The sequence below is a fragment of the Theobroma cacao genome, chromosome 7, assembly GCF_000208745.1.
Source record: "Theobroma cacao cultivar B97-61/B2 chromosome 7, Criollo_cocoa_genome_V2, whole genome shotgun sequence".
Taxonomy (NCBI): Eukaryota; Viridiplantae; Streptophyta; class Magnoliopsida; order Malvales; family Malvaceae; genus Theobroma; species Theobroma cacao.
In genome coordinates this window covers 2,670,707-2,694,656 of record NC_030856.1, presented here as the reverse complement: position 1 = coordinate 2,694,656, position 23,950 = coordinate 2,670,707, and the positions used below count along the sequence as shown (strand labels likewise).

General features: G+C 32.4%; 1 protein-coding gene and 3 long non-coding RNA genes across 7 annotated transcripts in view; all 4 read right to left on the bottom strand.

Annotated features, from left to right (window-relative positions):
- LOC18593626 (disease resistance protein RGA2) overlaps positions 1-19,741 on the bottom strand; it is an 81,189-nt gene extending 61,448 nt beyond the window's left edge. The window contains exons 1-3 of one of the 3 annotated variants that reach the window (XR_001928648.1): positions 19,117-19,740; positions 18,793-18,855; positions 15,830-17,866 (exon numbers count right to left, since the gene is read on the bottom strand). Coding sequence is in view for 1 of the 3 variants with exons in the window: in XM_018124437.1 (XP_017979926.1) it covers positions 15,256-17,775 (2,520 nt within the window). In the remaining 2 variants the exon portion in view is untranslated. Of the gene's footprint in view, positions 1-13,795; positions 14,465-15,255; positions 17,867-18,792; positions 18,856-19,116 lie in introns of those variants that run through there. The other 2 variants (XM_018124437.1, XR_001928649.1) reach the window with 2 other exon arrangements.
- Positions 3,586-5,527, bottom strand: LOC108662839. Of its 2 annotated transcripts, none has more exons than XR_001928671.1 (3): positions 5,109-5,527; positions 4,806-4,874; positions 3,586-4,022 (listed from the first exon to the last, which is right to left on the bottom strand). It is a non-coding gene; the product is annotated as an uncharacterized LOC108662839 (long non-coding RNA). The 2 variants fall into 2 exon arrangements; XR_001928672.1 differs by having other exon boundaries at positions 3,586-4,014.
- Positions 9,542-12,238, bottom strand: LOC108662837. Its single transcript, XR_001928667.1, has 6 exons — positions 12,101-12,238; positions 10,855-11,972; positions 10,658-10,729; positions 10,444-10,531; positions 10,270-10,351; positions 9,542-9,973 (listed from the first exon to the last, which is right to left on the bottom strand). It is a non-coding gene; the product is annotated as an uncharacterized LOC108662837 (long non-coding RNA).
- Positions 20,910-22,857, bottom strand: LOC18593615. The gene is made up of 3 exons (XR_001928668.1): positions 22,664-22,857; positions 21,415-21,478; positions 20,910-21,316 (listed from the first exon to the last, which is right to left on the bottom strand). It is a non-coding gene; the product is annotated as an uncharacterized LOC18593615 (long non-coding RNA).

Below are 23,950 nucleotides of genomic sequence, written 5' to 3'. Positions count from 1 at the left end.
CATTTTCTTGGATAAACAACCAGTATTTTTCATCAGGCTTTTGTCTCATCAAACCTCCTAAACATTTAATAGAAAGAGGAACTCCTTTGCATTTTTGTGCAACAACGTTTCCAATTTGTCCAAGCTTTGGATCGATTTGACGTCCTTCAAATGCCACTTTCTCAAACAAATCCTGAGATTGTTCCTCATTGAGACCTTTTAAAAGGTAAGGACTGTGTACCCCCATAGTAGCTGCAACTTTGGTGCTACGAGTTGTCACAATAATTTTGCTTCCGGATGCACCAAACACTAGATACTGTGAAAAATCATTCCACTTTAAAATGTCTTCGTTCCACACATCATCCAACACAAGTAAATATCTCTTCCCTTCTAACTTTTGTTCAATTTTTTTTTGCACCTCATTTAGATTCCAGTCATCCACTTTGTCTTCTCCTAGACACTTCAAAATTTTTTTGAAAATTATAAGAACATTAAATTCCTCAGAAACACACACCCATATCCCTTTGAAGGAATTTGCTACTTGTGCATCGTTATACACCAACCGGGCAAGCGAGGTCTTTCCTAAACCTCCAAACCCAACAATGGCAATAATATTGAAGATGTTGTCACCATGATTTTGCTCCTTTAACAATTCTATAATGTGCTCTTTATCTTTCTCTCTCCCTATTACTAATTCCGGTCTCACCTTTGCGGCAGTCTCCCTGTCAGCATTCTTAGGTTTCTTATCCAGTTCTACAACTCTCCGACTAAAATCAAACTTAGAAATCTCTCTTGCAACCACGTCCAGCCTCTCTCTAATCTCCTTAACTCTAGGACCCATCCTGAAGGATCGAAAGATCTTGCGTACCTGTCCCCGAGGACGTACCTTCTGGCGCAGGATCTCATAGTCGAATTCGTCCAGTAAGTCCTCTGCATCAGAGACGACATCTTCCAGTCGAATTATCCACTGTTCCACGACATGGTTGCTCTCCTGCTTCTTCTCAGCATCAAGAATGACGGCTTTTACGATGTCGAGAGTCTTTCTAAGCTTATCCAGTTCGCTTTTCTGCCAGAAAATCAGGCCAATCTTTTGCCCAGCAAGCCACGTCAACTTGGAAAGGATGTTAGCGAGCGCCCCGAATAAAATTGATTCCGCCATGGATCTACAACTTGGTTGAAATGAATCTAAAGCAGATGACAGGGAAATGCAAGCAAACTAACACGGTAATGAAAGACTTAACGGACTTCACCTGATAAGCATGTTGGAATAAATCATAATAAGTTTTGATAAATTAAATGTATATATATATATATATATATAATATTCTAAATAATGAAATAGATCTCTTTAGTTTTAATACAATTTTATCATTTATTTATTTATTTTTACCCTAATCATTTACTCATTTTTAATTAATTTGTCATTTCACTTTTTTGTCATGTATTTCTCACGTAACTTTTTAAGAAATAAAAAAGTGGTTGTAAAAAAAAGTAAAAAAAAAAATCAAACTATAAAAGGAAGCTTAAGAATATTTTTTAATATTTTTGGTAGGAATGTGCAATGCAAATTGCGAAGGTGTGTTCATAGTTAATCTTAGACTTGGAAATCTATCCACTGGAATATGTTTTGTTCAGAAGATCAAGGCCAAAAATTGAAGTACCAAAAATGGGCTACCATTGCAATAATTTATATTTTTATTTGATTTTGCCACTATGATATTTCTCTAATTAATTATTAATATTTTTTTAATATTTATTTTAAAAACTATATACGGTTAGTACATAAATATAAATACTTTTCTTATTCAATTTCAAAATTTTAGCGGAAGACAAGTGCTCAAATCGTTTGTCTTAGGAAACTACTGACTTCCCCTTTTCCATTTTTTATATAAAAAAATTATTGTTATTAATTAATAAGTAATATTAATATTTCAAGCTTCAAAATTTTAAGTTATTAAAACGTGTTATATATTTTAATTAAAGATCACTTGAAACTTTCATAAAATAAAAATATGCTTGGTTTTAATTTTAGAGAGTAAAAAGCTTTGCAGAGAGAAAAAATGTTTGTAAAGCACTTTACCTTTATGAAAATGTGAATCACCAGAGAATAGATTGCTGACTGACCAACTTGGAAATCGAAAATACTGCAGAAATAAAAATTCTTGTCACTAATCATGTGTATATTAATTAAAAATATTTTTTTATATTAAAGTCAAAGCATAGTGTCATCATTCTATACAATGCTTTTCCAAAGTATCCATATATGTCCGTAAAAATGGAAAAAAATGAACATTTATAATAAATAAAAAATTATAATAAAAAGTCAAATTCATAAGTGAAAGAGAAATTGAGCATAAAAAAATTAAATATGAAGAATATAATATATTTTATTGAAGCTTACCTCAATTGGGATGGAATTACTTCACCAAATCCGGAGATAGGGAAACCAAAATTAAGGAAAGGAAGAGTAGCTAACAAGGATCAAACAAAAATAATCTAAGAGAACTGTTGTTGTTTTTTTTTTTTGTAGAGTTAAACAACAGAGATGCTTTTGTTCTCGGAGTTAAAAGAAAAGTGGGAAAATGGAGGAAAGTAAAATGGAAGAGTAGGACTTGTTGAGTAAAAAGAAGAGCAAGGCATGTAGAAATCAAACTAACTCTTGGGATAGTGCAGATGATAAAAGAAGATGCTTGAATGGGAACTGTATGAGGATGAAGTAATAAGAGTAGGTATCGAAAATTATTAAACTTTGATGATTCGGCCTCAGATGTTCTGCTTGTGTTTTCAGGAGGTGTTATGGAAAGAGGATGGGACATGAGTGGATCGCAGTGTCCAGGAAACTTTTGAAAATGAATCCCCTTTCTCCACCTCTTCCTTTTCCTTCCCCAAAGAACACGTGATAATGGGTCCACAATTGGAAAATTGAATTTATCAAATTATAAGGAAGATTCTCAAAACTTTTTTGAATATTTTTGATTCATGGTTAAATTGAATATAATATTAATGTCATCATTAATGAAGTTTGTATTGTCATTAAAAAAGTATTTTTGATTAATTCTCTTTATATAGAAAATAATGATGAATATATTCTGTTAAAGAAAATTTTAACTAATTAATATAAAATTAACTTCATATTTTAATTAATTAATTTTGTTCTCTATCCTTTAATTGAGTCCCAGCTACAATAGGACGAGAGTCGGTATAGATAATTAATAAACTTTGACTGATTCCCTCTCGGATGTTCTATCAAGGACCCTGCTTGGCTTTCCAGGAAGTGTTACGGCAAGAGGATGGGACTTGCCAGGAAACTCAACACGATGTTACTGACTGCCCCGTATGGAATTACTTCCGCCATGGATATTCAACTTGGTTGGAATGAATCTAAAGCAGATAACAGGAGCGCAAGCAAACTTAACATCGTAGTCAAAAACTTAAGTTTATAAAGATAAATGTTGATAATATAGATAAATTAATATCGTTTTGTTTTTATTGTTTAAGAAATTTCTTGACGTTGTAAGTAAAGAAGGATACATGTGCACAAAGCAAAAAGTTGGTTCAATTGAAGGAGAGTTGAATTATTGGGTGAGTGACAGGACAGCTTAGGAATAGACTTTGAATGAATGTGGTTGAAAGAGTAAATAAGAGGGGCCCATGACAGTGGCATGCTCAGTGAGCTGCCCTTTTCTCTTGCTGTCCAAACAACAGCGATCTGCTGGAGAATTATCAATGCAAGCAGTTTCTTCTGATCATAAACAAAAAGTAGAAAAATGTAGGACCATCCCCCCTTTGCCTTCTTTACCTGATTCAAAATCACATTTGATGTTGGTGATAATTACAACAGTCCAAGGTACTATCCAAAGGGAAAAAGAATCGTTAAAATATATAAAACCTAAAGTGACTTGGAAAAAGTTATAGTATTAGGTTACAAAGCTAGCATGATGGAGTTCCCTGCCCTCAATGGCCATGGTGTCTCCTTTGCCACTTTGGAGTACCCTGCAGCAGGCACCCTCAACCCACCTCACATCCACCCTTGTTCTGCTGAGCTTCAAATGAAAAAGTTGGGTCATTTATTTATTTTAGGTTTAATATAATATTCTAAATAATAAATTGGATCTTTTTAGGTTTGATATAATTTTATCATTTATTATTTTTTTTACCTTACTCGTTTACTCTTTTTTAATTAATTAGGATTTCACTTTTTTGTCATTTGTTTCTCACTTAACTTTCTAAGAAATAAAAAACAAATAATTGTACCCAAAAAAAAACAATAAAAAGAAGCTTAAGAATATCTTTCAATATTTTTGGTAGGAATATTCAATGCAAATTGCAAACGTGTGTGTTCATAATTAATCTTAGACTTAAAAATCTATCTACTGGAATATGTTTTGGATTGTGTGTTCAGAAGATCAAGGCCACATTGACGGAGGCTACCATTGCAATAATTCATATTTTTATTTGATTCTACCCCCATGATATTTCTCTAATTAGCTATTAATATTTTTTAATATTTATTTTCAAAATTATACATCTCTTTTTCTCTTTCAATTTCAAGTCCTTAATGGAGGACGAGGACCCAAATCTTTTACCTTATGGAAATATTGGGCCTCATCTTTTCTTTTTGCTTTTATTTATAAAAAAAATTACTGTTAATAACAAGTAATATTAATATCTCAAACTCCAAAATCTTCAATTATTAAAACATGTTATATATTTTAATTAACGATCACTGGAAACCATCATAAAATAAAAATCTACCTAATTTTAATTTTGATGAGTAAAAAGTTTTACAGAAAGACAAAAACAATTACAACATGTTGGCAAAGTACCTTATCTTTATGAAAATGTGGATCACAAGAGAAAGGATTGTTGACCGATAAACTTGGAAATTGAAAATGCTGCAATGTAGTCACTGGTCATGTGTATATTACTTAAACAATATATTTTCATATTAAAGTAAAAGCATAGTATTATCATTCAAAATAATACTTTCCCAAAATATCCATAAATGTCAGTAAAAATGGAAAAAAATGAAAATTTATAATAAGAAGTCAAACTCATAAGTGAATGAGAAATTGAGCTTATAAAAAAAATTAAATATGAAGAATATAATATCTTTTGTTGAAGCTTACCTCAATTGGGATAGAATTACTTCACCAATTCCGGAGAATTGTTTTAAGGAAAGGAAAAGTAGAAGGGCTTAAACAAAAGTAATTTACGAGAACTGTTTTTTTTTTTTTTCAGAGTTAAATAACGGAGATGAATTAAAAGAAAAGTGGGAAAATGATGGAAAATAAAATGGAAGAGTAGGTCTTTTTGAGTAAAAAGAAGAGCAAGGCATGCAGAAATCAAACAAACTCTTGGGATAGTGCAGATGATAGAAGAAGATGCTTGAATGGGAACTGTATGAGGATGAAGTAATAAAGACTACGTAGGTATAGAAAATTAATAAACTTTGAAGATTCTGTCTCAGATGTTCTGTTAAGGACCCTGCTTGTGTTTCCAGGAAGTGTTATGGAAAGAGGATGGGACTTGCGAGGATGTTAGTGTATAGGAAACTTCTGAAAATGAATATTCCCCGTTCTCTTCTTCCCCAAAGAACATGTGATAGTGGGTTCACACTTTGAAAATCATGATTACTTTTGAATTATTGGTTTATTTTTTAGTCTCTTTTTTTACTATCATTTTTTCTTTTATTCAAATAACAATGAAACCAAACATCTTTTGCTTTACGACTCTTACTCGAAAGAATTAAGTTTAATCCTGAAACTGAATTTATCAAATTAAAAGGGAGATTCTCGAAATTTTTCTAGATATTTTTATTCATGGTTAAATTGAACAAAATATTAATGCTACTATTAATGGAGAGTGTATTGTTATTGAAAAAGTAATTTTGACTAATTCTCTTTCTAAAAAAATAATGATGGATATGTTCTGTTAAGGACATTTTAACTAATTAATGTAAAATTGACTTCATATTTGTGATCCTAAACATAATAATGTAAAATTTACCATTATTCAAAAGGTAATCCCAACCCCCACAACTTTTGCTAGTGCAACATGGAATTATTGATTCACTTTTGAACTATTTTTATTTTATTATTCAAAAAAAATTGCAGCAAGGATTTTGTATTCTTCCAAGTCTTTCTTTAATTGTTTTTTTTATTTAAATAACAATAGACCCAAATATCTTTTGCTTTATAGAATTATTGGTCTCACTTTTGCTTTTCTTTTTTTTTTTTTCTATAGGTGTTGATCATTAGATTATTAAAGGGAGATAGATAATGACATCAATCATCTCTACGAGAAATTTCAATTTGAAAAGGTGACCAGCATTGAGGAAAACTAAGCTAAAAAGTGTTTAGGAAAGTTTTGTGAGAAATCTTTGGTTATTAGTCACTTAACTTACTATCTCTACTTCAAAGTTAACAAAGAATTGGAATTAGGACTTGTCTTTTGTCTTAAAAGAATAATGTCTAATGTGGTAACTGACTTTACTAAAGTAAAATAGAGATTCTTGGAGCTTTCTCGGAGTTTTTTTATTCATGATTGAATTGAACAAAATATTTCTGTCTCCATTAATGGAGAGTGCAATATGTCATTGACTCTCAAAGAAAAAAAAAGAAGGGAGTTATTGATCTATTAAAGAAAATTCAAACTCTTGTAAAATTGACTTCATGTTTGTGACCTTAAACATAATAATGTCTTCTCCATAAGATTTTCAGGAAATTGAATTATTTTAATGAAGTATAAATTTTTCCTAAAAAAAATTTACCACTATACAAAAGGAATTAAGTTCACACTTCTAAATTTTTTTCTTTGTGCTCCTATTTAAATGAGATATGAAATCATTGATGCAATTCTGAATTATTAATCTCTTTATTTTTATCACTTTTCAATTATTTTTGGGTATTTATTTCTAACCTACTTGGTTGGTTTACATGAAAAACACTTGATTTTTCTTGTAAATAAAAATTACTATTATTATTTTGTAAATATCCTTAAGAGTAAACACTTAGATTCCTATTTATAAATTCTTTTGTAATTAAGCATTACGTGGTTAATTAACTATTTAAAAAAAATTCTATTTATAAATTTTATTTATAGATTGTCTTCTAGTAACAAGAAAGGAGTTACATTTAGAAGCTTTTTGTAAACATGGTACCGGCTAAATCATCATGGACAAATTTTAGTGAACAAAAAATTTTCTAATTCATATATATGGTGTAGTGATGAGTGTTGATTCTTGGAGTGGAAATGGCGTTATTTATGGGAATGAATAGAATATAACACCTCCAACTTATTGTTATGAAGATTTAGGGAGTGCCACTAATTAAGTAACCTTTTCTCAGTCCAGTAGATGGCCCAGTAATTGTGATAATCTCTGTCAGATTTAGATCCTCTGTTAAGGACCCTGGTTGGGTTTCCAGGAAGTGCTGTGGCAAGAGGATGGGACTTGCCATGATGTAAATGTATTGGGAATTTTCAACTAGCCACAATTGTTGAAATTCTGCTTCAAATCTCTGACTATTCTTTTTTTAATTTGTTTTATTCTTATCCAAACATCAGTGATAGTGCAGAGCACTGCTATTTCTCGTAACCCCAAATAGTTGCTGCAGTTTAGAAGCACCTTCAACTGGGATTATTTCTAGTTTTGGCAGAGCATCACTAACTATAAAGAGACTTCTCAGTTTATACCAATACAATCCTAGTTTTGTATCCGAAGGGACTGGTTCATTACTAATACAATCCCAGCTATGATAAACCTGCCATGGCCGTTTCTTGCTTTGGCAGTGCAGATGCTGGAACTGTTTCTATTCCATCCACTGTTTTTGCCACTGGCATTGGTGAAGATGTCCTAGCCAAAGGCTATAAAACTGATGTCACTACCGTTCAGAAGATCAAGGCCGGTCTTGGAGCTAAGGCCAAGAATTGAGGCACCATCTTATTCTTCAAGTAAAACTATCTAGCCCGCTATCATTCCAATAATTCATATCTTTATTTGGTTCTGCCTCCATGATGATTTGTAGGCAAAGATAAGTTGCAGAAAACCAAATGTAGTAATCATACTTGGCTAGCGTCTTGGTTTTCCTTGGTCTCTTTTTTGTTCTTGTTGTCCTGGTTTTTATAATTTCAATTAAAAAAATGACCAGCATTGAGAAAAACTAAGCTAAAAAATGTTGAAAAAAGTGCAGTCAATTGTTTTTTCCTTGTTATGGGGAAACCTTTGGTCATTTGTAGCCTCATTAAGCATAATTTTTTATTCATGATTGAATTGAACACAACATTATTACCTCCATTAATGGAGATTGCAATGTCATCGAAGAAGTATTATTAACTAAATTCTCTCTCAAAGAAAAAGATAAAGGACGGGAGGTACTCCATTAAAGATAATTTTAATTCTGTAAAATTGGTTTTATGTTTGTGACCTTAAACATAATATAATGTCTTCTCCATAAGATTTTCAAGAAATTGAATTACTTAAATGAAGCATTATTTTTCCCTAAACAATTTTTTTTTAAAAGAACCCTAAACAAAATTTACCATTATTCAAAATGAAATTAAGTTCACACTTTTAATTATTTTTCTTTGAGCTCCTATCCAAATGGGACGTGAAATCATTGATGCACTTTTGAATTATTGATCTCTTTATTTTTATCATTTTTCAATTATTTTTAGGTATTTATTTCTTACCTATTTGGTTGATTTATTTGGAAAGCACTTGATTCTCATTGTAAGTAAATATTACAATTATTATTTCATTAAGAGCAAACAATTAGATCCCTATTTATGATTCTTTTGCAATTAAGCATTACTTGGTAAATTTTCTTATAGTAATGAGTAATGAGCTACCTCATTGTTGCCTGGCTAAATCATCATGGACAAATTTTCGTAAATGTCCACTACTTTTACTTTTTAGTTGTTGGACAGTAAGGCACTTACCGCCATTACTAGAGACTGAATTCTCAAGGAAGAAGTCTGTGTCAGATGCTCTGTTAAGGACCCTGGTTGGCTTTCCGGGAAGTGTTACGGTAAGAGGATTGGACTTGCATGGACGTAAGTGCAAGACAAGGGACCAAACATCATTTAATTTCACAGAGCTTCACTTGTTTCTTTTGAGTAATTGAAATTCTAACTAATGCAAAATTGACCTTACGTGTTTGCTCCTAAATCAGTGACAGTACAGAGCACTATTATTTCTCTTCATCCCCGAAATAGTTGCTCTAGTTTAGAAGCAACACTAAACAATAAAGAGACTTTGCTCTAGCTTAAATCAGAGCACCCCCGAATTAGAAGTGCTTTGAGAGAATGTGTGGATGAACTCAGATTAGGGCAATATTCAACCATCAATCATTCTAAAGAGGTAAGGCTTTGCATCCTTTCTTGCAAGTACGGTGAATGAAGGCACTCACATACATAAAGGTCTTTGAGGGAAGTGAGATTGAGTATCCAGTCTGGCAAAGCCTCAAATTATGGCAGTAAACACATAATTCTTCTAAAGATGTAAGCCGAGGCGTACCTTCTGGCATGTATTGTAATTTAAGGCACTTCCAAATTTCAAGTGTTTTAAGGGAAGTGATATTAGGTATCCAGTCTGGCAAAGCCCTCAGATTAGGACAATTGCTTACGGACAATGCTTTTAAGGCAGTAGCAATTCCAATTTAAGGCAGTACAGCAGTAGGAACTCTTCTGGCAAAACTTCTAAATCCTTAATGTTCTTCAGACTCAGACGCCCAAAAAGTCTTCTCCATATGTACATTATGAAAGAACCTTTGTATTTAAGTCCTCTTTAACAGTTTGGGTTAAATAAGTAAATGCCTAAAGAATAGAATTGAAGCCACCGCTCAAACACCTCCAAGAATGGCCAAGATGGAACCATTCACATTGAATTTGAAAGAAGCAAAGGGTTTTTCCAACCAGCTTAGCTCTCCAGGCACTTCTCCCAACCACTCAAGCCACTACTTAGCAAGCGTTGGTTGACTCCATTCACAACTAACTAGTCAAAAAAACCATTGTTATAAAGAAGCATTGAGGATAAAGATATGCCAAAAAATAAGAACAAAAACTAAAGAAACTTCAACATATAGAATCATGTATGCAATAGATAATGCTTTGAGAATACTTGCATTTCAAAAATGGCTGGAAGGGAGTTGCCGGGCAAGTCATTGGCATCTCTTCTTTTAATATGGAAAACGAAAATCTTAAATGCTAGAGCAATGCAAAAATATTGAGGGCTCTATACACGGCACATTCCTCATATAAAATATAGCAGTAAATGAAAAGCCAATTAACCTTGAATTCAAGATCGTTAGATCAAGGCTCACTTCTTGATAAGAGAAGGTGAAAGAGTTGCATGTTGTGTAGCCTTTGTTACCTAAAAAAGAAACCAGAGGTCAAGCTGTTCAATTATTTTCATCTGTTAGCCTTTATTGAATTTAAATACTCAAAGCAAAATTTAACTCTCACATAGATAGTGATGATGCTGTTGAGAGTAAAATTTAACTATACTTCACAATGGCATTGGCAAGTTGAAATCTGTATGTTCTTTCTCAAACTATCAGGAAAAGTCCATAATCCCAATAAAGACATCCAAAAAGAAGTATGAAGTTAGGTGTCAATGGATTCCTTATAGAAAGCAAATGAAATTAGTAAGACAAACTGAATAAGTGGTAAATTTTACCAATAGATATTTCTCTTGGTTTGAATTCAAAAACTGTCTGCTCTGGAAGGAAATTAGCAAGATGAAATCATCCTGCTTCAAATAATGAAATAATGTCATCATCCCATTATAAACACAAACAAAAAGAAAGAACTGATGTTAATATATTCTTTACAAAAGCAAGTGCCTACATCAAGTAGAAGAGGCAGAAACATTACCTATAGCAATATCTCCTCATCACAACAAATACAGCAGGAAATGTACAAGCAGACATTCACGTTAGTTTCTCTTATTACTAGCTTTCAGCTTAGGAGTCTTGACTGGAGATAAGCCCTCTAACAAACTTGTAGCTGTAAATTTTAGGGATACTCACTCTCACATCTCAGCTTATTTCACCAGTGTTTCAATTACTTAGAATCTCTGTGATAGAAGCAATCTGTCTTGCGATCCTTTTCCATTTAATTTTGGTTTTGCTTCTGAAAAGATACGACGCAAACATCCAATGTTGCCTCATTGTATAAGAGATATTTTGCATTAATCGATGCATAAAAATAGGGGAAGTGAAACAACTAACAATAATCTGTCCATAACTCCATTTTATACTTATGTTAAACAGAAGAAGTTAGGAATTGATATAACAAAATGAAAAATCAGAATAATTAGGTAACTTAAGTACGTTTATCTGTACAAGAGTATAAAATTTAATGCTTTCACAACAAGTATGCTATCTGTACAAATTATAGGCGAATCAGTGTACCAACTTGGATTACATGTAAAGAACAAAGTATGAATCATTCAAATCCCAGAAGAAAAATAAAAAAAAAGAAGAAGGAATTATCAGATAAAGGGAGAAAATATAAACAGAGGTGAAGAAAAATACGGTTACCTATATTGTATGATCATCATTGAACTGTTGGCCATCAATATAAATAGTCAAGATGAGAGCAATGTGAGGCCACAGGATTTCTGTCTCCTTTTAACATCTTTCTGATAACTGGGGACATTCTTTGATTGACAATTCTTTGACACTTTGCAGCACCCAAGTGTAGCAAATAGTAAATCCCAGAACAGTATCCCAAAAGTCTTCTCCATATACATTGGAAAGAACATTTGTATTTAGGTCCCCTTAATAGTTTGGGTTAATTAAGTAGAGGCCCACAGACTAGAATTGAAGCCACAATTTAAAGACCTCCAAGAATGGCCAATATGGAATTATTGACATTGATTTTAAAAGAAGCAAAGGGGTTTTCCAACCAGCTCAGCTCCAGACTATTCTCCCAGTCACTCAAGCCACCACTTGGCAAGTGTTGTTTGCCTCCATTCATAGATAACTAGTCTAAAAAATCCATTGTTATAACCAAGCGTTGAGGAACAAGATATGCATAAAATCAAGAACAAAAACTAAAGAAACTATAATATATAGTCATCACTTTTGCAAAAGATATGCTTTGAGAATATACCTACATTTCAAGAATGCCTCGAAAGGGAGTTGGTGAGCAAGTCATGACACCTCTTATTTTTCTATGGAAAATGAAAATCTTATAACGATATAGTAGTGAAAAAATATTCAACATTCTATGCACAGTAAATTCTATAGAGCAATAAGTGATAAGCTAATTTACCTTAAATTCAAGATCGTTAGATCACGTCTCACTTTTTGGGAAGAAAAGGTGAAGGAGCTGCATGCTATGCAATTGTTGTCATCTAAAAAGACACCAGAGGTCAAGCTGTTAAATTATTTTCATGAGCTAGCCTTTATTGAATTCAAATACTCAAAAGTAAAATTTAACTCTCACATAGTATTGCCATCAAACTGTAATATAGATAGTGATGACGCTGTTGAGAGTAAAGCTTCCAATCCATGTATTGTAGTACTCTTTTTCACAATGGCATTGGCAACCTGAAATCAATTCTTACTCTCTCAATCTATCAAAAAAAGTCCATAATCCCAATAAAGACATGCAGAAAGAAGTAAGAAGTTGGGTGTTAATGGATTCCTTATAGAAAGTAAATGAAATTGGTAAAACAAACCAAATAAGTGGTAAATTTTACCAATAGAAATTTCTCTTAGTTTCGATTCAACAACAGTCTGCTATGGAAGGAAATTAGCAAGATGCAATCTTCCTGCTTCAAACAATGAAAAAATGTCATCATCCCATTATAAACACGTAGAAAAAAAGAAAGAAATAATGTTAACATATTCCTTACAAAAGCAAGTGCCTATAAAATCTCAGCTTATTTCACCAGTGTTCACATTAAATTTTGGTTTTGCTTCAGTAAAGATATGACACAAACATCCAAGGTTGCCTCATTGTATAAGAGATGATTTTGCATTGATCAATGCATAAAAATAGGGGAAGTGAAACAACTGACAATAATCTGTCCATAAGCCCATTTTATGCTTATGCTTTTTTTTTTTTGGAAAAGTTTTGATTTTGTTGATATTATCAGATCAAAAGTCTATGATCTAATCAGTTAAGGACTCTTGTCGGCATTCTAACTCTGCTGATAAGATAACTGAACAATTACATCAACACTGCACAAAAAGCTTATGACAACCTTTTACAGAAAACCCAAATTTTTGGTCAACCTAAAAAATATCCTCCAAACACAGATTAACATCATTGAAAAAGGTGAAAAGAGACATTTAGATATAACAAAGTGAAAAATCAGAATAATTTGCTAACTGAGTACATTCATACTGCTGTAATTTTTTTAAATTTGTCTATATAAGAGTATAAGATTTAATGCTTTGACTATAAATATGCTATATGCACAAGGGTTCCATCAAGAGCTAGTAAGATCCTGAATGCTTCAAATTTAGGATTATAATTGAAGAATGAGAGATTGAAACAAGGAAAAAGTTCCTAATTGCTGTGACATACTGGCAGAGTTTTGACATCAAGTTTGGGTCACATTTCATATTAGTAATATTTAACTTAACAAAAAAAATTGAAAGTAAGAAAAGAAAAAAGAAATCAATATTGTTAGTCCACTTAGAAAGAAGTAGCAGAGAATGGATTAAATCCACTTTTTCATGGTCGACTTGGATTACATGCATGCAAAAAATTACGAGTCATCCAAATCCATGGAGAAAAAAAAAAGAATTATCAAGTAAAGGGAGAAAATATAAATAGAGGTGAAGAAAAATGTGATTACCTATATGGTATGATCATCATTGAATCTGTCGCCCATCGATTATAATAGATGGGATGCGAGCAATGCGAGGCCACAGGACTCCGGTATCCTTTTCACATCTTTCCGACAACCGGGGACATTCACTGATTGACAATACTTGTAAAGAGGTAAGGCCATCCATCCTTTGTGGCAAGTCTTGTAATTCAGGGCACTTACAAATCTTAAGTGTTTTGAGGGAAATGATCATCTTAGCAATGCGATTCAGCAAATCCTCCATATTAGGGCAATTTTGAACATTCAATTCTTCTATAGTGGAAAACAAATACCTCCATCTCCAGGAGTATAAATCAGGGCACCCCCGAATTAGAAGTGCTTTGAGAGAATGTGTGGAAGAACTCAGATAAGGGCAATAATGAACCATCAATCGTTCTAAAGAGGTGAGGCTTTGCATCCCTCCTTGCAAGTACGGTGATTGAAGGCACTCGCATATATAAAGGTCTTTGAGGGAAGTGAGATTGAGTATCCAGTCTGGCAAAGCCCTCAAATTATGGCAGTAAACAATTAATTCTTCTAAAGATGCAAGCCAATGCGTCCCTTCTGGCATGTACTGTAATTCAAGGCACCCGTTAATTTCAAGTGTTTTAAGGGAAGTGAGATTGAGTATCCAGTCAGGTAAAGCCCTCAAATTAGGGCAATTGCCTACNGCTGCAAATTCGAATCGGCCCACTTTTAATGTGGGTTTTTAAGGCTTGATGCAAAATTGACCCGCACTCCCAAATTTCAAGTGTTTTAAGGGAAGTGAGATTGAGTATCCAGTCTGGCAAAGCCCTCAAATTATGACAGTTCCAAACAGATAATTTTTCTAAAGATGTAAGCTGAGGCGTCCCTTCTGGCATGTACTGTAATTCATGGCACCCCCGAATTTCAACTGTTTTAAGGGAAGTGAGATTGAGTATCCAGTCAGGCAAAGCCCTCAGATTAGGGCAATTTGTAACACACAAATATTGTAAAGAGGTGAGGCAGCTCATCTTTTGCGGCAATAACGATTCTAATATAGGGCAGTTGCTCAACCATAAGCACGCAAGAGAACTGAGATTTTGTAGAAACTCTTCTAGCAAAACTTCTAAATCCTTAATGCCTTGAAGACTCAGACGCTTCAAATTGGAGAGAGGAAAGGTAGTTGAAGAATATGAATGACAAGCGCTCCCTGATGAAGATGATGCTTCTTCTGATGTCATGCTAGCCTCGGTCATCTTCATCTTCAATGTTTGTTCCAAAGGCCTTATACTAGTATCATACAAAGTCAAATCATGCTCGAGAGATGGAAACAGCGGCATGGAGGTTAAGTTTGGGGAATTTTTGACTTCTAACTGGAAAAGGCAAGGAAAGCAAGGCTGCTCAGCGATTGATCCTTGGTTCTCATTCGTTGTCTTCCACCATCCTTTGAGATTGGGACAGTCACGGATCAAAAGTTTCTTAAGGGACGGGAAGAATGGTTCTCTTGAAGTGGAGCAAGGCAAGGAAAAAGAATCTGCCACATATTCTAAAGCATCTAACTCCCCAAGAGAAAGAGACTCGAGAGATGAAAGATGATCCAAGGGTGGCAGGTGTTTTAAAGCATTGGAACGATAAAGACTGAGAGACTTGAGAGATGAAAAATGATCCAAGGGTGGCAGGTCTCGACAATTCCAAAATTTGTTTATATCAAGTTCGACTAAATTAGTCAATGAAGATAGCCAACTCGAAAACCTTGCTCCTCCATAACCGGATACCTTCAGCCCTTTCAAATTCGGGTGTGGCTCAAGAATATTTAACAATGACTCATCCTTTTCACTAGCCACTGTTGTTGGAGAGGAAGATTCCCAAGATAATTGCAGAGACTGAAGCCGTTTCTTTTTCTTTAAATTTGCCTCCTTACATTCTAATTCCACATTCCTCACATTGTGTAAATGATCAATTTTCAAGCAGTTTCCAAGGTCTAGGTTACTCAACTCATTCAACGTGGCTGCAGTTGATAAATTGTCTTCAACACAGTTCACAACAAATCTGTCCAATCTTTGTAAGGAAGTCAATTCCCCTAACCCTTTTGGCAAGCCGGATAGGTCTTTGCAATAATCAATTTTGAGATATTCCAAACTAATCAATTGGCGTATATCCCTTGGTAACTTTTTAAGACTGCTGCAGCCATTGAGTAATAGAGTTTGCAAATGGTGCAATTTGACTATTGCATCTGGGAGCACTTTCATCCTAGTATTCCTAGAAAGATCAAGGTATCTCAAATGCTTCAGTTCACCAATTGAATCTGGTAAAATATTAATGTTCATCAAATTCAAATTCAACATGCGTAAACAATTGAAGATCGAAAAAGTTACCTTTCGATTAAATAAGTCCATGAAAATGTCTGCTCGGAGAAATAAAGTCCTTATCACTTTTGCTTTCGATCGAGTGAAAACAACTGTAAAATATTTTTCTAATGACACATGACGGACTCCTTTTGAAATTTTTTCTCTTTTATTTTTCATCCAATGAAAATAACGACCAGCAACGAATAATGCAAGATCATGAATAAGATCATGCATTTTACAATAGATGATATTCCCATTTGCATCTTTCCTCTCCTCTTGAAAAAATGATCTTGACAGCAAATCATTAAAGTATTCATCACCAATATCTTGTACATTCTCATTTTTATTCCCTAATTGAATGTAACCTTGTGCTCGCCAAAAATGAATCAACTCATCTTTATATATCCTAGAGTCTTTTGAGAAAAGCGAACAAAAAGCAAAACATTGTTTTAAATTACTTGGTAGCTGAATGTAACTCAATCTTAACACCGACAAAACATCATCATTATTCCAAATTTCATTTTCTTGGACAAACAACCAGTATTTTTCATCAGGCTTTTGTCTCATCAAACCTCCTAAACATTTAATAGAAAGAGGAACTCCTTTGCATTTTTGTGCAACAACTTTTCCAATTTGTCCAAGCTTTGGATCGATTTGACGTCCTTCAAATGCCACTTTCTCAAACAAATCCTGAGATTGTTCCTCATTGAGACCTTTTAAAAGGAAAGGACTGTGTACCCCCATAGTAGCTGCAACTTTGGTGCTACGAGTTGTCACAATAATTTTGCTTCCGGGAGCACCAAATACCATATACTGTGAAAAATCATTCCACTTTAAAATATCTTCGTTCCACACATCATCCAACACAAGTAAATATCTCTTCCCTTTTAACTTTTGTTCAATTTCTTTTTGGACTTCATTTAGATTCCAGTCATCCACTTTGTGTTCTCCTAGACACTTCAAAATTTTTTTGAAAATTATAAGAACATTAAATTCTTCAGAAACACACACCCATATCCCTTTGAAGGAATCTGCTACTTGCGCATCGTTATACACCAACCGGGCAAGCGAGGTCTTTCCTAAACCTCCAAACCCAACAATGGCAATAATATTGAAGTTGCTGTCACCATGATTTTGCTCCTTCAACAATTCTATAATGTGCTCTTTATCTTCCTCTCTCCCTATTACTAATTCCGGTCTCACCTTTGAGGCAGTCTCTCTGTCAGTATTCTTACGTTTCTTATCCAGTTCTACAACTCTCACATTAAAATCAAACGTTTTAATCTCTCTTGCAACCACGTCCAGCCTCTCTCTAATCTCCTTAACTCTAGGACCCATCCTGAAGGATCGAAAGATCTTGCGTACCTGTCCCCGTGGACGCACCTTCTGGCGCAGGATCTCATAGTCGAATTCGTCCAGTAAGTCCTCTGCATCAGAGACAATATCTTCCAGTCTACTTATCCAGTTTTTCACAACAAGGTTGCTCTCCTGCTTCTCCTCAGCATCAAGAATGACGGCTTTTATGATGTCGAGAGTCTTTTGAAGCTTATCCAGTTCGCCTTTCTGCCAGAAAATCAAGCCAATCTTTTGCCCAGCAAGCCACATCAACTTGGAAAAGATGTTACTGAGTGCCCCGAATAAAATTGATTCCGCCATGGATCTACAACTTGGTTGAAATGAATCTAAAGCAGATGACAGGGAAATGCAAGCAAACTAACACGGTAATGAAAGACTTAACGGACTTCACCTGATAAGCATGTTTGAATAAATCAAAATAAGTTTTGATAAATTAAATGTATATATATAATATTCTAAATAATGAAATAGATCTCTTTAGTTTTAATACAATTTTACCATTTATTCATTTATTTTTACCCTAGTCATTTTCTCTTTTTTAATTAATTATCATTTCACTTTTTTGNATATAATATTCTAAATAATGAAATAGATCTCTTTAGTTTTAATACAATTTTATCATTTATTTATTTATTTTTACCCTAATCTTTTACTCATTTTTAATTAATTTGTCATTTCACTTTTTTGTCATTTATTTCTCACTTAACTTTTTAAGAAATAAAAAAGTAATTGTAAAAAAAAAATCAAACTATAAAAGGAAGCTTAAGAATATTTTTTAATATTTTTGGTAGGAATGTGCAATGCAAATTGCGAAGGTGTGTTCATAGTTAATCTTAGACTTGGAAATCTATCCACTGGAATATGTTTTGTTCAGAAGATCAAGGCCAAAAATTGAAGTACCAAAAATGGGCTACCATTGCAATAATTCATATTTTTATTAGATTATGCCTCCACAATATTTCTCTAATTAGTTATTAAAATTTTTTTAATATTTATTTTAAAACTATATACGGTTAGTACATAAATATAAATACTTTTTCTTATTCAATTTCAAAATTTTAGCGGAAGACAAGTGCTCAAATCGTTTGTCTTAGGAAACTACTGACTTCGCCCCTTTTCCATTTTTTATATAAAAAAATTATTGTTATTAATAAGTAATATTAATATTTCAAGCTTCAAAATTTTAAGTTATTAAAACGTGTTATATATTTTAATTAAAGATCAGTTGAAACTTTCATAAAATAAAAATATGCTTGGTTTTAATTTTAGAGAGTAAAAAGTTTTGCAGAGAGAAAAAATGTTTGTAAAGCACTTTACCTTTATGAAAATGTGAATCACCAGAGAATAGATTGCTGACTGACCAACTTGGAATCGAAAATACTGCAGAAATAAAAATTCTTGTCACTAATCATGTGTATATTAATTAAAAATATTTTTTTATATTAAACTAAAAGCATAGTGTCATCATTCTATAAAATGCTTTTCGAAAATATCCATATATGTCCGTAAAAATGGAAAAAAAATGAAAATTTATAATAAATAAAAAATTTATAATAAAAAGTCAAATTCAGAAGTGAAAGAGAAATTGAACATATAAAAAAATAAAATATGAAGAATGTAATATATTTTATTGAAGCTTACCTCAATTGGGATGGAATGACTTCACCAACTCCGGAGATAGGGAAATCAAAATTAAGGAAAGGAAAAGTAGGTAACAAGGATCAAACTAAAGTAATTTAAGAGATTAACTTTTTTTTTGTTTTTTTTTTTTGTTAGAGTTAAACAACAAAGATGTTTTTGTTCTCGGAGTTCAAAGAAAAGTGGGAAAATGAAGGACAATAAAATGGAAGGGTAGGTCTTGTTGAGTAAAAAGAAGAGCAAGGCATGCAGAAATCAAACAAACTCTTGGGATAGTGCAGATGATAGAACAAGATGCTTGAATGGGAACCGTATGAGGATGAAGTATTAAAAGTGGGTATAGAAAATTATTAAACTTTGATGGTTCTGTCTCAGATGTTCTGCTTTTGTTTCCAGGAAGTGTCATGGAAAGAGGATGGGGGTCGCGTGATGGCAGTGTGTAGGAAACTTTTGGAAATGAATCCCCCCTTTTCCACCTCTTTCTCTTCTTCCGGAGAGAACACGTGATAGTGGGTCCACACTTTGAAAATTGTCAGCACCCAAACACTGCTTTTCGCTCTTTTTCCACCAGTGGAACACTGAATCATGAGCACTTTTGAATTATTGGTTTATTTCTCAATCTCGATTTTTACTGTCACTTTCTTTTATTCAAATAACAACGATCCAAACATCTTTTGCTCCATGACCCTTACTTGATAGAATTCAGTTTAATACAAAAATCGAATTAAGTCTAATAGAATTAAGAAAATTCTAACTAATTATATCAAATTAACTTCATATTTTAACCAATTAAATTTATTCTCTTTCCTTTGATTGAGTCCCAGCTACAATAGGACGAGAGTTGGTATAGATAATTAATAAACTTTGACTGATTCTCTCTCGGATGTTCTATCAAGGACCTTGCTTGGCTTTCCAGGAAGTGTTATGACAAGAGGATGGGACTTGCTAGGAAACTCAACACGATATTACTTACTGCCCCGAATGGAATTACTTCCGCCATGGATCTACAACTTAGTTGAAAATGAATCTAAAGCAGATAACAGGAGCGCAAGCAAACTTAACATGGTAATCAAAAACTTAAGTCTATAAAGATGAATGTTGATAAATTAATTTCGTTTTATTTTTATTGTTTATGAAATTTCTAGACATTGGAAGTAAAGAAGGATACATGTGCACAAGGTAAAAAGTTGGTTCAATTGAAGGAGAGTTGAATTATTGGGTCTGTCCCCACTGACAGGACAGCTTAGGGATAGACTTTGAATGACTGTAGTTGAAAGAGTTAATAAGAGGGGCCCATGCAAGTGGCATACTCAGTGAGCTGCCCTTTTCTCTTGCTGTCCAAGCGACAGCGATCTACTTTAATTATCAATGCAAGCTATTCCTAAACTGGGTCAATTTATTTTTTATTAAATATAAAATAAATTAAATTTAAAAATTTATATTTATATTTAAATCGAATTTAAATAAATCAGTTTATCAAATCAGTGAATTAAGATGGACTGAGGCAGGCTAGTTTTGTGAGTTAAAAAAAATAAATAATTTTAATTAATTTAATAATTTTATATATTTAATTATATAAAATTAATAATTTAATTATTAATAATATTATTTATTTTATNTTTATATTTTAATATTTTTATAATTTAATTATTAATATTTAATTTATAAATTAAATTATAAAATAATTTTATTATAAAATTATAAAAATAATTTTTTAAAAAAAATAAAAAATAAATTGACCCAACCCAACACATAGACTAACAAAAGATGGGTTGGATTGAGATTTTCATGATCCATATAAAAATAGACTGATCCGATCTGATCTATTTTTTCTTAATCCACAAAATCTTGAGCTGGGCTGAGCTGGGTCAGCCCATATTGACAGCTCTAATGCAAGCAGGCTCTTCTGATCATAAAAAGTAGAAAAATGCAGGACAATCCCTCCTTTGCCTTCTTTACCCGATTCAAAATCACATTTGATGGTGGCCATAATTACAACAGTCCAAGGCATTATCCAAAGGGGAAAAGAATAATTAAAATATATAAAACCTAAACTGACTTGGAAAAAGTCATAGTGTTAGGTTACCAAAGCTAGCATGATGGAGTTCTCTGGCCTCAATGGCCATGGTGTCCCTTCGCCACTTTGGAGTGCCCTGCGGCAGGCACCCTCAACCCACCTCACATCCACCGTCGTTCTGCTGAGCTTCAAATGAAAAAGTTGAGTTTATGATTACATGTGCTGATGTGCACAAAGAAAAAGTTGGTTCAATTGAAGGAGAGTTGAATTATTGGATCTCTCACCACTGACATGACTGCAAAGTTTGGTCTGAAGTCTGAACCCAGACCCCGCTACCAACTGTAATGACTGCACACATCACGTTGCATTCAGCTTTCCCTTGCCGACAATTACTTTGAGTTTGAGTTTATTTCAAAATTAATACTAATATTTTTACTAAGATTCTATCCTCTCTGTTCATGAATGATTTGATTTTAGAGAGAGTTCTCAGCCAGTTTATTTTCCAAGTTCCTTGCTTATATATCAATGGAAAACCTGAGCTTCTCTTTATTTATTTATTTTTTCATTACTATGATAAATTTAACTTGCCTTCATTCCTTTCATAACCTTTTGATGCTTGTAATTCTCACCATCATTTGACCAATTAATATTACACCATAAGTACTATGATTATGCATAAGAGATTTAAAAAAATTCAATAATTATTTCATTTTATTTGACAATTGTTTTCTTTTCATAAAAAAAATTTCGAGTGAATAAGCAACTATAAGGCATAATTATTGGAACCCAAAATCACTCGAAGTAAAACATAGTTTAATGGCTATCTAAAATGAAATTTACTAAGATAACACTAAAATTAAATTCTGACTTACCTTTGTTTAACACATTTTTCCTAATTATATAATAATGAAAGATTTAGTAGACTTGACCTAATGAGCATGTTTAAATAAAACATTTATGGATAAAATACTTTTACCTTTTAACGTTTAATTATAAATTCACACTAATTCATTAATTTTTGAAATAGACAGTTTGTCTTAAAAGAATATCTTTCGCTCAATGCATAAATCCAGCTCTTAATCAAACTTTTAATATTTCCATTAAGTTGATAAAGTGGTAATATTAAAAATATAATTTTACTTTTTATTAATTTTAAAAACTATCATACTATATAAACTATAATTTTTAATTTTTTTAACTATAAAAATTTTGAATTTTAATTACATTTCTTTGGACGATATATTTTTTTGTGTAGTAAAATTTTAAAAAGTGTAATTATTTAAATTTTTAACTTCATTTTTGTCAAATTTAATAGTAATATAAAAAGTACAATCTTTACTGGTGTATGTAATTTCTATCTTCATATTTTATTAATAATATATTTAAAATTTTATATATTAAAATTAGATCTATAAAAATATTTTAAAAAATATAAAAAAATATTATTAAAATTTTTTTAATAACATATTTTAAAAATGTATTGTCTTAAGTCAAATTTATTATAGTATTTCCTATTAAAAAAAAATCTCCCACCTTTTCTAGTAGTCGGAGCACTAGATTTGGTTCCAACTGGATCTCCCTTCCCTTGCGCTCCACTTTCCCCCCGCCATTGTTCCAACGTTCCCTAGAGGAGTCGCGCCCCCCCACCCTCGACGAGCACCAAAGGAGGGGCGGGGGGGAGCTTCCCTGGAGAGTGTCAGATCTGTGCTCCTTAGAAGAGGGGTGGGGTGGGGGTGGCATGAGGGTAAGGGGGATGCGAGGGTGGTCGATCGGCATAAAGAGCACCGTCAACTAATCTTAAAAAAAAAAGAAAAAGAGGTAGAAAGAATAAGATTATTTTTGACATTTCACATTTGCTCGTTAACGTCATTTTTATGTTTGGAATCAGCTGTTTATTTAAAAATTAATACACTCACTTGAAATTATGACTAAAAATTAAAAAGTAAAAGTATTTACCAACATTTATTGATAGTTATATCTTAATCATTTATTCATTCTTAATTAATATTGATTTAACCTTTTTATCGTTTATTTTTCATTTAATAATTTATAACTAATAGTAAAATTTTAAGAAGTAAAAGACAAACAGTTGTATAAAAAAAAGTAATAACAAAAAACAAAAAAGAACAATGAAAGGATGCTTAAGAATAATTTTTATTATTATTATTAATTTTTTGATAAGAATCTGCAATGCAATTGCAAAGGTGTGTATTCATTACTAATCTCAGACTTGGAAACTTAGCTACTGGAAAAGTCTTCATACAAAAAAAAAAAGTGAATATCAATAATTAGAATTTTTTTTTCAAAGAAATAAATAAAAGATATATTTTATTAGGAGTGTTTTAAGAAGACTTGTTAAAATTTTCGGTTGGTATTTGATTTTTTTCTTTTTCGTTTTTTGAGAAAAAATTTATATTTGATTGTTAATATAAAAGATATTCATGTAATGCTGGCCAATGGAAAATACAGTGTTCTTGTTGCCCATGAATTTGATCATATAGGATATTCTCAATTTTGACATAGAATTCTCAGCTGATTACTCTATAAGTACTTGCTCCAGGAAGATTTGTGTAAGCAAAAACACAATCTTTTCTCAACCAGCTTCACGTAAAAGTGTAGTGCTACCAATCATGGCATGGCATCAACTTTCTTCAAGTTGCTTAGTGTGTTTCAGTTAGCAGCAATGGTCTCTGCTAGTGATCCTGATATCACATCATGCAATCGTTATCTATATACACGTGTGAGGCAATAAAAAATCGAATAAAATCAACTTTTATATAGATAAATGTTGATAATATATTAAATTAACTTCGTTTTGTT